Here is a 13,688-nt window from a genome sequence, read left to right as displayed (position 1 = left end):
TTCAGGCAGGAACATGATCTCAACTGATTCAATTCAGATCAGTCCTAAAGGATCGAGAACGAAGATCCATTGACTCTTGTGCTTGCCTTCTGTAATTTGTAAATGTTTATACCGTTTGTATAATTCTATGTGGTATTGTTTTGCGCACTGCTTTCTTAGCCAGGTCACTCTTGTAAAAAGAGGTTTTTAAATCTCAATGAGTTTTACCTGGTTAAATAAAGGATAAATAAAAACTGACAAGGTGAGCTGATCCATCAGCTGATCTCACTGCATATCAAATCAAAATGCATATACTGCTGTCTCTCTATATATATATATTATATTTTACATACAACTGCACTTTAAAGCCCCTGTACGGAGCTTTTAACTGGATACGCAAAAGTCTCTGGTTTCTGCTGATGTGTCTCTGTTACCTACAACAGCAAATGAGCCCATCAGTGTGAAGATACGCTATTTCTAAGTAGTCTAATTCTATACCTCTGGAAGGCATGGTCGGGTCGGACCACTGACGAAACGATACGAATAGATCCATTACGCTGCTAAATTTTTAAAAAAAAGCAAGTCCCGTCTTCTTTCCGACGTTTCCAAAACAAATCTACACAAACGTCTTCATGACAGTGGGAAATGCAGTCTTCATTCCGCCGCTTTCGTCCACGTAGGGGCCGCCAAAATCAACACTAAATGAAAAGTCTGTACAGGGGCTTTACTGTAAACTGAACCTGAAGGGAGAACCAGTTATGTTCTGATTTTATCACTGCAGTGTTATATTTCATTATTATTGGTAATTTCTCTCTCTATAATCAAATTATGGTAAAATTCCTGATCAATCGTGACTTAAATTGATCAGAGAAGTCTTTTTCTGCCTTTTTCTGATGCTATTTGAGAACCCACATAACACATAAGGGCTGATGAAACTAATTTAACAAAATAAATCAACATAAATAAACATATTGAGAAATACATACTGAAATTGTGAAGCTAAAATGTCGACCATCTGATTTCTGTTATATGATTTTGTGCGGCTCGACAGGATTAATCCGCAATATCGTCCTGGCTTTGAGGAATTTTCGATCGGCCTGAGAGATCCACCGACTTTATTTTCACAGAAAACAAAAGGATATCAGAAGTATTTGGTTATGTAAGGTGGTCTGAAACTTAATGAAGGGGAACTGTGTCTTCATCATCGCAGGATTTGTGTTTGCCTTTTGCCTATTTCCACGAGTTTGTGTGTGTGTGTGTCTGTGTGTAATGTATGTGTGTATTTGCAGACGTTTCTGTGTGTGGTAAGATTTCTGTGTAAAGTTGGAGGAGATGTAAACAGGACCTTCGTATTAAACCATAATACAAACATACCTGTGCACAAACACACACACACGAACCACCGCATACTGTATTCTCGAATGTTCTTATATCTAATACGAGCTCTGTCCACCCCCCCAGCTCCTCTGCACACACACAAACACACACACACGCACACACACACATTCACATTTGACTCTTGCATGTGGAAGCCATTTCTAAAGCCCATGTTGTATCCATCAGTCTCAATCAGCCCGCTTTAGATATGAAAGCCGCTAGTGAGAATTGTTGCCCTCGACACTGCCAAATGTCTAGTTTGAAGATATGTGTGTATTATGGGATATATGTCATGCAATGCATAAGCCTGTCTCATATTATATATTCTCCTTTCCATTCCTATTAGACTTTCTTCTCTGTGTGACAAGATTTCTAAGTTACTTCAAAAAGCAAAAAGACACATTATATATATGATATGTAACTCCATCCATAGACTCAGACAGCCAAACATGCATGTTGTCATGTATTTGAAATTATCCGATTAATCTAAAACATTAGGCCTAATACTTCTCTAATCATTTAATGACTAATCAAGTAACACATCAGGACCAATCAGTTACCTATAATCAGTGTTGGGAGGGTTACATTTAAAATGTATTCCCCTACAGATTACTGATTACATGACCCAAAATGTAATCTCTAATGTAATTAGATTACTCAAGTAAAGTAATGTAACTTCATTACTTTCTGGATTACTTTTAGATTACTTTAAAATCGCCTGCCTAAGCGCCTTTGACTGGGACACTGAATTTGCTTTGAATGATCTTACACATGATCTTACTGTAGGCTACCGTGGCTTTAAACAAAAGCATTAATAGGCTACATGTGTTTGAATTTGTCAAACCACAGTTTAATTTGTTATTGATCATCCAGCCGGTCCAACCCGACCAGAAGCGCTGGTTTGACCCTGGTTCGTGCCGAAAATCTGAGTCGTCAGGCCGGGCTGGGCCTCGGGCGTCATCTCCTTTTTTATTTTTTTATTTTGGCCGGCCTCGCCTCGTAATAATTAATGCTAGTGTGTCGGTCCGTGTCGGGTCCGGGCTTCAACAACTGCAGGTCGGATCTGTTACAGCTTGATGAGCAGGGCGAGTGTGACACAAAAACTGTAGGCCTACTTAGGCCTTTTACAGTTTATGACTTAGGCCTACTGTAAACTGCTGAAGTCGGTGTGGTTTTGGAAACAGCGTGACTGACGTTGCTGTTAAACATGCAGCTCATCATAAACACATGACAGTCCAGGATCCTTTTAAAAACGTCATCCTGTCGCAGTTCATTCATGTTGTTTACCAGAGACCGGACATTGAAGAGGAATATGCTGGACATCCCGATAGCGCCACTACCAAAATGAAGCCAACTTCACCAGTGACGGCCGACGAGTTTAGTAGCCTACTCTGTTTTGTCCGTCCCTCTCCCTTATAACTTCGCCACAGTGCAACAAGCGTCCGTCAGTGCAACCTGCGTGTGCGGTAGGCTAAAGTAATCCAAGTAATCCTTTTAAAAAAAAGAAAGTAACTGTAATCAGAATACATCAATTTAAACTGTAACTATAACGGAATACAGTTACTCATATTTTGTATTTTAATTACGTAACGCCGTTACATGTAATCCGTTACTCCCCAACCCTGCCTATAATCACCCATTGTTCTATGCAGCTGGTTTCCATTCTATCATAATATTGAGGATGGATAATAAAGAATTAATAATCCACCATGTGCTGGCGGGCAACGTATGACTAACGATTTCAGACGTTTGGCAGGTTCTTGAGAAAAAGTGAGATCAGTGAATATGATTTAAACTAAAAAGCGCCTTAGGTGGCGTTTATTGGTTTTTACTGATCCTCGTTCTTCGTGTTGTTTTGTTCCCATAGTCTGGAAGCTGCTTTTTTTAGGGGCCATTACGTCATTATCAAAGCCACACAAAAGCCCAGAATAAGCAAACTTCGGGGAATAGAAGGAGAGAGGACGTCTTCAATGAAAAGTCCCATGACTTCACGTTAACTGTTTTAATTAGAATCCATTACCATTCGATCTGAGAAAAAATATCAGTGCACTCATTAGATAAATAAATGTCACAGATACACAATAAATACTTCTGAATATCTATATAACACCTGCACATGCTTCAGCCCAGTGTGTTCTCATTCAGCTGCATGCCAGCAGACAGAGCACCATGGGTTAAAAGCGTGTGTATAGGTCCTGTGATTCAGTCGAAGCTCTCCCCTCTATAAACGTTCAGAAACCGCGATTGTTGGAGCTAAACGCATCCCCACCAAACCCCTTAGTGCCATCCAAGCAGGCCTTCAACCAACTGTGCGCTGGCATCAGCATCAAACCACCAAACCGCTCGACCTCAGAGCCATTTTCTGAGATCTGAGAAAGATGAGCCTCTAATTCAAATCAGACCAGAGCAATCAAGAGCCGCTGAAGAGATCTGGCTGCGTGTTTACACGTGTGGGTGAGTACGTGTATTGGTTTGTACATGCTTCGGTGTGTATGTGTGTGTGTATTCACGTTATGTGTGCGTACTAGTAGTACACGTGTCAGTGGGACCTAGAGGGGGGATTCGGAGGAATTTCAGTCTCACAGTAAACAAACAGTTAACCATTAAAGCAGAAACATATGGATCACATAGAGCGTTCGAAAGCATAAACACAGCACCGACACACTCTCACACACATGCACACAAACAAAAAAAAGAATATATGAGCAGGCAAATCATGTGACATATCCTGAGTCACCCGAGGCAGAGTGCAGTGCTGTGATCTGAGGGGGGGGTGTTGGTTCACAGAGAGCAGGGGGCCGGGCTGACTTTACCTGCTGCCTCTCTGCCTCAAGCCCTATGTGTGTTTCTACAGCTGAGATAACCATGTGTTACTGTGTGCACGAGAGGAGCAAAGGCGTACAGTACAGTACATATGTATCCTCACCCAACGGCAAATGAGTTAATGAAGTCAAACTTTTTTTTATAGCTGCAACTGTTTCTAATACTGAAAAGCTGCGGCTTCGAGCTGCGTGCGTCTGGTTGCAAGAAGGTTTTGCCCTTTAACTCAGCTCGGGTTCAGGGAACTTATGTTTTAAATGGTACTTCAACATTTTCTGGATTACAAGTTTAATAGATTCACTGTGTTGAGATGAATCATTAATAGACGTAGTTGCAGTTGCAGCTCGTCTTGAAAGAACACCATTCAGACACACGCAAAAAAAATGGATTGTGCTGATTCACACCCTGTGCTGACTCATCTCTAAAAAAAAAACATTAAAAGATGAGAGTCGAGAGAATTGGAAAAGAAGAAGAAGAGACGAGGTGAAGAGCAACGGAGCAGAATAAAGTGGAGTCAGTGGAGACGATGCAGTAGTAGCTCAGTAATGACTGGAACTGATTGAAACCACACGCAAACCACGAGAGGTTCTGATCAGGACGAGGGACACAACAAAAGAAGAGAACACAAGAACACACAACTAACAGCGGTGGTGGTGTGTTTTTTATTTGCATGCAGCCAAAAGTTGAAACCACACACACACACACACACACATAGAGAGAGACACAGAGACACACACACACACACTGAAGAGAGAGGGGCTGTGTGTGAGTGCAGTACTGGAATATGTCCAAAATCAGAGATTATAGCTGCTGAGAGAATGAAGCAGTGTAAGCTCATTAAAGACAAAAACTGTCTGCTGTTGAACAGGCTTAAGGGGAATTTAATTGTGTTACTTTGTCTCTGAAATTCCTCTGGTCCATGGGAAAAATACAGCTGCTTTGCTAACTGAACTGAACCCTTGTTACGCTGTTGCATGTAAACCTGAAATGTCTATGGTCTCTCTAAACATGGACACACACTGGGCGCTGTGTATGTAACATATGGAAATAAGAACAAACAGGCATAAACAGTTGAGGATAAACAGGAGTGAGTAAGACTTTAGGAGGAGAGTGGCAGAATTAATAGAGACACATGAATAAACCCCTCCGAGCTTTGAGCTGGAGCCGCAGTGGCAAACATATACAATGTTAATGCACATGTTTACATCCTGATATTAAGTCCAGAGTAGGTTGTAATAAAACATTTGGGATAAAACTAAATATTTTGCTCCAGAAAACATTAGTTATATTGGACTACGGTATATAAAACCTCTGCTACGAGTGAAGAAGAGCCATGAGGTTTGTCATTGTCTCAACACGGCAGACAGACATTTTATGTGTAGGTTTTTTTTTAAATATATATATCGTATGTTGACACTATCTGTCACCAGTTTCCCAGCAGACATCGGTTATGGAGATTTGGCGACTGTCCTGAAGTCAGACAGAGAAAGAGAGAGAGAGAGTAGTCTCTACACTTCCAGGAGCAGCGGCAAAAGTTTCTCGAATGTTTGCGAGGTGGTGAAGGAGGGAAAAAAAAAAAAAAAACTTCATTTTTGTAGTTCAAATATGCTGTAAAAAATGCCTCAAACTGCTGCTAGTTTATTTCAATCTCTGTGAGAAACCAAATTAGACACAAGCCTCAACAAACCTCAGGGATGAAAAAAAAAAGGGACAAGTAGGCAAATAGCTGCATGTACAGAGAGAAAATAAATGTAGTTCAGACTGGAATAATTTCACAAAGAGGAACACGAGGATAAACAAACAAACAAATGCTATTTAAAAATCTAACCCTGCACACACAGGCAACGGAGGCCAAGTGTATAGAGAGAGAGAGAGAGAGAGAGAGAGAGAGAGAGAGAGAGAGAGAGAGAGAGAGAGAGGGAGAGAGAGGGAGCAGCTTCATACGTCTGAATCATGAAGGTCCAGATTAAAACATGAATGATGTCGTCTGAAACCAGGCGTTGGTGGTTTATCTCTGAAAAGAAAACTCAGCACACCTGTCTGAATTCAAAGTAAGACAACAACCTCGTATCTGGACGAGGACTTGAACACACCACTGTTTTTGAGTAAAAACCATAAACTGTCCTTTATGTTTTCAAACTGGAAATTCTGTGCTGTTACTTCTTTTCTATATGATCATATTAGTCAAACAACAGTAAGTATTTGCAAACTTATCTTCCTGGTGGAGCCATCATTATATGGACACATGGTTCCTTCTCTGCAACTGTGACACAACTGGCAGAACAGAGCCAGGCCAAGGCAGCTTTTTGACTCTCTTTTAAAGTTATAGCTCCACCCACTGAGCCTGCACAGAAAATATACAGTATGTACTCAACATCCAGACACATTTCATGTTTATACATTCAACCACAATTTAAGTTATATATATATTTTTGATCAATTATCTGTCAGTATGTTCCTTCCATTAATTAGTTATTCGAAGGAGGGAAAGAATAATATATAGGAATACCACTCACATGACCAAGAAAACGCGCGAGATGACAGACTATATTCACAACCGGAACTGCTCCGTCTCCGTTTGACCAAACACACAGACAACAGGTGAGTTGCAATGCAGGTGAGTGGAAATGACGTTCACATGTTTGCATTTAATGGAAGTAGAGCAACCGAGCGTGCAGCGCGCGACAGATACGAGAGGGTTATTAACGAGATTAATTAATTATCGATAGGATGAACGGAGGGAAGTAGGAGCAAAAGTGGCGAGAGTGAGCGTCTCCGCGTCGCGCGCTGTGCGTGGTCAGTGACGGAGCCGCTGCGTCACACTGACGTGTTCGCCTTAGCCCCACCCACTTAACCTGCTTCTGGCTCAAATGCAATTGGCTGCACAACTCCACTACTTCCTGAACTTAAACAAGCTCTTCTATTTCCCGTTTTACATAATTGATTAATCCAGGTGTCTGACTCTGACTTCAGTAGTCACAACAATGGTCAGCACCTGGATTAATCAGTTTGTCCAATAATGTAAGACAGGAAATAAAGGAGCTTGTTTAAGTTCAGGAAGTAGTGGAGTTGTGCATAAAGCAGGGAGAACATGCAAACTCCACCCAGCGACGGTTCCGAACCCAGAACCATCTCAATGTGCAGCGGTGGCGGTGACAGCACCAACCGCGCTGCACCACCACCGTGCCGCTCCCCCCATTTAAAAAAAATTGTGGTTGTTGGAATTTAAAACTGAACCCTTGCAAATTTGCGATTTGGATGTAAAAACTAATTATAGTTCTGCTCTTATACAGAAAGTGACAGAAAGAAAGATAAACAGACACAAAAGCCCTGAGAAGTGGGCGCGAAAAAAAAAACAGAGGGAGTAACTAAGCTGCCAGTGGTGAAAGAGAATGAGAGTCTGGCATGTGGTGGTAAGAGGCTCCTGTATAAACAGACAGCCCCATTGCGTCTTTATGCCTGAGTGAGAGCAACACTCACACTTGTAATGACTGAGCCGAGCTTTTTTCACTTAGAGCAGAAAAAAAGACTGTGGGGGTGACAACAAGGAGGGCTTCGGCTGTCTCTCTGGACTCATCTGGTGCGTTTTGATTGGCCGACTGCCATGTTGATCCTGCCAGGTTGCATTGTCATAATTAAACCTGCAGCTTCAGAAACTATCGCCAAAATGTGACCTTGTTTCATATAAACTGATTATTTTATCACCTGCAACCTGATTGATTGTGTGCATCTGTAATTTCACACTTCATATTGTGGCAGAAGCATCAGTTGTGGTAACATTGCTGTCAATCTGCCACAGTGTCCAAATGTGGTACTGCAACAAAAATCTGCTGCGGCCTATTGTAATATAGACATGACAGTGAAGCCTTTGACCAGATGTCATGAACTTGCATGCTAAGCCATGTCTTTTTTATTGTAATGGTTTTTTATTCTAAACCACAAAGATATGAGCATCTCAGCATGCAGCATTTAGTTGAAAATATGCTCCAAAACACATCACGATGTGAAGATCTGCTGTCAAAGCCTTCTGTGACCCAGAGCCATTGGCAGCAGTGCAGATATACTCTCTTTACGCCAATCAGAAAAGGCCAAACTCAGGGGAGGGGACTCTTGGCAGTCAGTATCATGCTAGCTCTAGCTTGATTTTAAGTTGAATATTATCACTTTAACATCTGTAAGACCTTCTCAAAGCCTCAGTCTTCTCATTCTGGTGAAGTCTGGTACAAACTGTTGGGAGGTAATCCGGCTCAGGACCCCTGACTCAGCACCCACCGCCGCCCACATCTTAACATTTACATAAACAGGTCCGCCCACTGACATCTGTTTAACGCTGGTTACAGAAACACGACCAGTCAGGGTTCAGACGATGGGATTAAGAGTTGGGATATCAGCTTCCTCCTCTCTCGCAGCGAAGGTTGAATGTGTTGCCTGAAAATAAATATTCTCAATATTTTTCCTTGATTATTATAATAAACACTAAAGTTAACTGCCTCTGGCAACCGCTTCTGCAGCTCTGCGTCGAGCGAAAATGAGATTGATATGTCAGATATGTCATTGGCTGCGGGTTGGTTAGGGTAAAACAAAAGGCCGCGCTCCCAACAAGAGCTCGGTTAACTCGGTGTCAGATGAAATGAAACGAAATGAAATGGCAATTCAGTCCAATTTACAGGGGTCAGGAACGGGTAAAAGAGACGCTAATGCACATTTGTCATGGGGCTGTGCAGCTTCGAGTTGAACCAGGAGGGAGGAGAAATACAAAAAAATGACTGAACTTTGTGCTAATTTTTCCTTGTTACCTGTTATCAAGCTCTAATAACGCACCCGTGGGGCAAAAGGTTTGTGCTGAGTCTCAGGCAGATCTGTGTGTGTGCCTGTTGTGTTGTCCCAGAGTCCTGAACTCTGCGGGCCGAGGGATGGGTGAGGGGGTGAGGAGGCAGAGCGCTGAAAGCAGCGCCTTGTTGCCCACAGCGGTAGTCTGACCAATCTTCTCCTCCCCACCCTGGCTCACCTACATACCCTCAGCCTACACACACACACACACACACACACACAGCACACACACAAATTGGACCAGTCAGCCAGACAAGCAGTCTAACTTTAGTGGGCGAAGCCACAGTTAAACTTTGTGCCGGCTTCGAAGCGAACAGGTAAAGTCAGCAACAAGTCAGCAGAGCCACGAGAACATGTCGAGGCACAAAGCTACAGTTTAATAACTTCACTCAGGTATTATCATTAAATCTGATGCTGTACTTACACACATCATGGTAAACCGCAACGTACCGGTGGACGAGAGTTGTATATGTGTTGCGTGACGTGTGTGTGTGTGTGTGGATTTTTTGTGTTTTAAAACAGTAATCATAATAGATTAGGTTGAGACCTGCCTTTAAAAAAAAAAAAAAAGGAAACAAAATAAATAAAAGAACTCCATCAACCATCCAAAGATTTTTGTGGCGAGTTCCCATGCCAACAAGCCACTTAAATCTCTGCACACTTCCCCTTAACTGTTCACCACACCTCCCCAAATTACCCCATAGGACCTGCACTTTGATCTGCAGTCAGCGCCGTGTCTCTCGACTCGCACCGAAGCTTGAGCGAACTTGAAGCCTTCTGGTTGATTCTGGTCTGGATGAGTCACTCACAGGCACCGAGTTGGTCCATATCCTCCCAGTCCCGCCTCCCCATGTCAGTCATCCCTAACCATGACCAATCACACAAAGGGGGACGGGTCAAAGGTTCATTCCCGAATCCCCAGGAGCATCATTGCGACCTTTTAAGCGTTACGCAGCGCCGAGTCGCTCCTCAACCCCTCAGATCTCCGAGGAGGTAGGTAGGCTAACGTCCCCCAAGCTCCAATCGCCTCCACACACAACCGCTGCGTCCCTCGGTGAGAAAGGCCTCTGACCTCATGAATCATTACGACAGCTCAAAACACACAATGATTTTTCTAGGTATTAGTGGGAGGTATGATGATCACAGCCCTCCAGAGTTTAGCGTTTATGATTACTTAACTTCCAGGCTTTGAACGCAACAGAGTCTTAAGACTTTGTTTAACTTTGTTGGAAAACTAACATCAATCACGCTTTTCACAAAAGCTATTGTTGTTTTCGGAGTCAGAAGAAGCTCTCCTATAGCTTGGACCGAAATGAAAGCGCTTTACATAGAGCTACACACACACACACACACACACACACACACTGGCCAACTTCTTACCATAATGAGGTTCACATGCATGAAAGAGCATGGAGAGGTCTTCTTCCTCAGCACTAATCAACTAGTTCCTCTTTCTCACCAGAAATCCCTTAATCTGTTAATAACTACTCTCTGACTTTTTTCTTTTGGAGACATCCACACACACACTGACACATGCACACACACACACTGACACATGCACAAACTCACACAAACAACAACAAAGGGGCTTTAGCAGAGCTTGGTGTTTGTGGTTAAATGTGAGCTGATTGTGTAGACATGCTCAGACCGATCATCACACAGCTGTTCGTTTAATCCTTTGTTCTTCCTCTAAGTCTAAGACACAGAAACACGCTTTAATTTTCTTTTCTTTCTATTTTTTTTTTGCTGTTTCTGTTTTTGTCGACCTGTTTTCCTACCTTCACTTGCACGGGGCTTTTGTGAGTTTGTGCAGCTGTTTGCTCTCTCCGTGGAGGGGGTGCTGTGCGAGTTAGGCTGCGGTACAGGTAGACCGGCGTCCCCATCGACAGGCGGCTCTGGGGAGATGGCAGGGTCGCTCCTCTCCTCATCCATGGACGTAGGCCGGGCTCTTATGGGAGGAGGTGGAGGGGCCACGGAGTGAGCCTTGACCAGAGGGAGGGGGAGGGAGAGAAAAGGATGATGAAAAAAAAACATCTCATTGTCTTATAAAATGCGCAAGAAGCCAACAGATCATGTCTCATGGAGGGAGGTGTAGTCAGTCACAACTTGAACCAGCATGAATCCCTTTCAGCTATTTAAAAATGACTAAAGGAAGAGGCAGATTGACTTACTGCTCGCATGAGCACAGCGGAAACGCCTAATCACAGCTTTCCTTTTTAATTACGTGTTAAAACTCCTTCAGCTTATGTTTTGCAAATAATAACAATGGTGGTGTTTATTTATGGGAAACACTTCTGAAAGTCCTCAGATGCTTTATTGAAGCAAATCATGATAAATCTTTCAATGAACTTTAAAAACATGAAATAAAAGCACACAGCAAAGGAGGAATTGGGGGGGGGGGGCTAATAAGTTATTAATTGAAAAACAGAAAACAAGGAGAATATTAGAGCTGATAATAACAACAAAACTGGGAAAATGAAACAAAAGCTGGATAAACACATTGTTGCACGTTTACAAAACTTTATTTGCTGATTTACAGGAAAAATGTGTCTAAAAACTGAAATCATGGATAATGAATAGGCTATTTCAGTCAATCCCAGAGTGAAACTGTTTCATTACAGCTCCTGCAACAAGCAGACAGAATTGCATATGTACTAAATGTTATAGGCTTGAGGCAACTTATCAATAAAATAGCCTATGATAAGAATAATATTGAACTAACTAGAAGATAATGGTATCAAATAGGCCTAAACGCATGGCTACAGTAGACCTACAGTACATTTCTCACTAAATGGTTGCTAAGCAACCTGTGAGCCTATAACTTGAGTTTTTTTTTCATAATCAGCTCGCAGGTGTGTTTTCTCAGGTAGTTTTCTGGAGGTTTTTCCAGCAGCCAATCAGGAGCCACCATCGAGAACCTTCTTTAAAAAAACAACAACTAATTAATGAGACCGCTGGGCTACAAGTTCACAAAATATATAGGTCACGTGCCAATACGTGTTTGGCGCGCGCCTACCTTGCCAAAGCTGCTCAGCTGGACAGCTGTTTGCGCGCTCCCGCGGCTCGCTCGCTCGCTCCCTGCCATCCAAAAGTTTTTGACAACCTACAGCTAAGGTTTCTGTGAAAACACACGTAAACGAAGCGAAGTTTTACATCAAGTCCTGTTTGTTTTATTACTCACAAGTTACTCATTCGACTTTTCTCCACTTTTACAGCCGGACGACTTTAGAAACTTTAATACAAAAATAAATAAATAAAAAGTTTTGATAAGTTTCGAGAAAAAGAGAAGCCATGGCACCGCACTCTTGGAAACTAGTGCCAAACGTATGGCCTAGATCTGTCCTGGTGCCAGCGCTTTAAAAACAATAAGGTCTGTTTTTTCAAAATAAAATGAGGCTGAATATTTTGAAGTATGACTTACAGGCTCACTGAAAGTCACCGTTGACTAATAACGGGCGTATTCTGTTTACCTTTATTGCAGGTCTGCGCCCTGTTTTCCCAAAACGAGTCCGTGCATGCTGAGACCGTGCTCAGCTCCAGAGTTGAGGCTCGTTCCTCCTCTGCCTCGGTTTATACTGCACAATAACTTTTCAGCTTTGATGTTTAACGACAACAGCTCAGGGAAAACAAACAGCCTATTTTTCTTACCTTGTCTCTGGCTGGGACTGTGAGCAGCCGAGGCTTTGGACTAATTCATTCTCTGTCCCGCTCCAGGTGGACTTCTCGCCCTCCGAGACAACCTCGCTCTCTCTCTCCACTCTTCTTATCACTTCACACGACCCCGACCACCAGATCTCCCCTCGATCGGCTCATGTAGGTGTCCCAAACCCACCAGTTCAATGCATTTTTCTCCAGTGGAGATAGTTTTCTCTCTCTCCGCCTCCAAAAAAAAGTTTCTCTCCCTCTCCGGCTCGCCCCGTCCTCCTCCAGCGGACCAGATGTTGGGAAGTTTGTGTGTCTCTTCTCTGCAGGCAGCTTCGCTTGACGCTCCGCAACTCTTTAGTCTGCACCGTAGTTCTCCTGCACCTTTCTCCTCGCCTTTGGTTTTTGCAAACAAAAATCCGAACTTCAACACCTTTTCTTTTCCACAAACTTTTCTCCCAAAGCCTTCCAACTGAGCTCAGTGTCCGTCCTGTGCACTCGCCTCTCCTCTCCTCTCTCTTCACTCCCACTGCAACTTGCCTCAGACTTCTGTGCTGCAGCTATTGGACAGGAAACTACAGTCAGCAGTGATTGTGCTTCCTCCAGGCTACAAACTAGTTGGGCTGAACTATACTGTCATATAATTACCCCCTTAACCCGAACCAGACACAGCAATAACACAAGCTAGCTTTCATCAGGCACCATTTGTTTTGTCATTAATATTTTAGTAACAATCCGTGAAGATGATTTGTTTTATGCTGTGTATCAGTGCTAAGTTGATTTTCACCATCTTATACCATCTAATATAGACCATGATGTCAGATTATAAAGCATTAACTCTGCATCTACTCAGACCTGTCAAGCAATTCTGTGCAATGATAATACAGACAGGACTGAACATAGTTTAAAGTAATTCACCCAATTAAAGTATTAAATCGTCATAAAATGACAAATAGGCCTCTATACCTACATGTGTCGTAGACTTTTGACAAGTTACCCAGACTTTTGTTTTCCCAGAATAAAAAGGTCACTGCTTTTAG

At 42.7% G+C, this 13,688-nt stretch overlaps 1 protein-coding gene across 1 annotated transcript in view; it reads right to left on the bottom strand.

Annotated features, from left to right (window-relative positions):
• The window catches only part of mdfi (MyoD family inhibitor), a gene marked incomplete at its 3' end in the record, with an annotated part of 28,015 nt that extends 14,860 nt beyond the window's left edge, over positions 1 to 13,155 (bottom strand). Inside the window, exons 1-2 of the mRNA XM_083971335.1 lie at positions 12,655 to 13,155; positions 10,785 to 10,989 (exon numbers count right to left, since the gene is read on the bottom strand). Of these exons, the coding sequence (XP_083827461.1) occupies positions 10,785 to 10,938 (154 nt within the window). The 5' untranslated portion in view covers positions 10,939 to 10,989; positions 12,655 to 13,155. The remainder of the gene's footprint in view (positions 1 to 10,784; positions 10,990 to 12,654) is intronic.
• Between the last annotated feature and the right edge of the window lie 533 nt (positions 13,156 to 13,688).

This window comes from Trachurus trachurus (assembly GCF_905171665.1).
Source record: "Trachurus trachurus genome assembly, chromosome: 5".
In the NCBI taxonomy this organism is placed as follows: Eukaryota; Metazoa; Chordata; class Actinopteri; order Carangiformes; family Carangidae; genus Trachurus; species Trachurus trachurus.
Note: the sequence above shows the minus strand (reverse complement) of the source record. Positions and strands in the feature narration are given on the sequence as shown.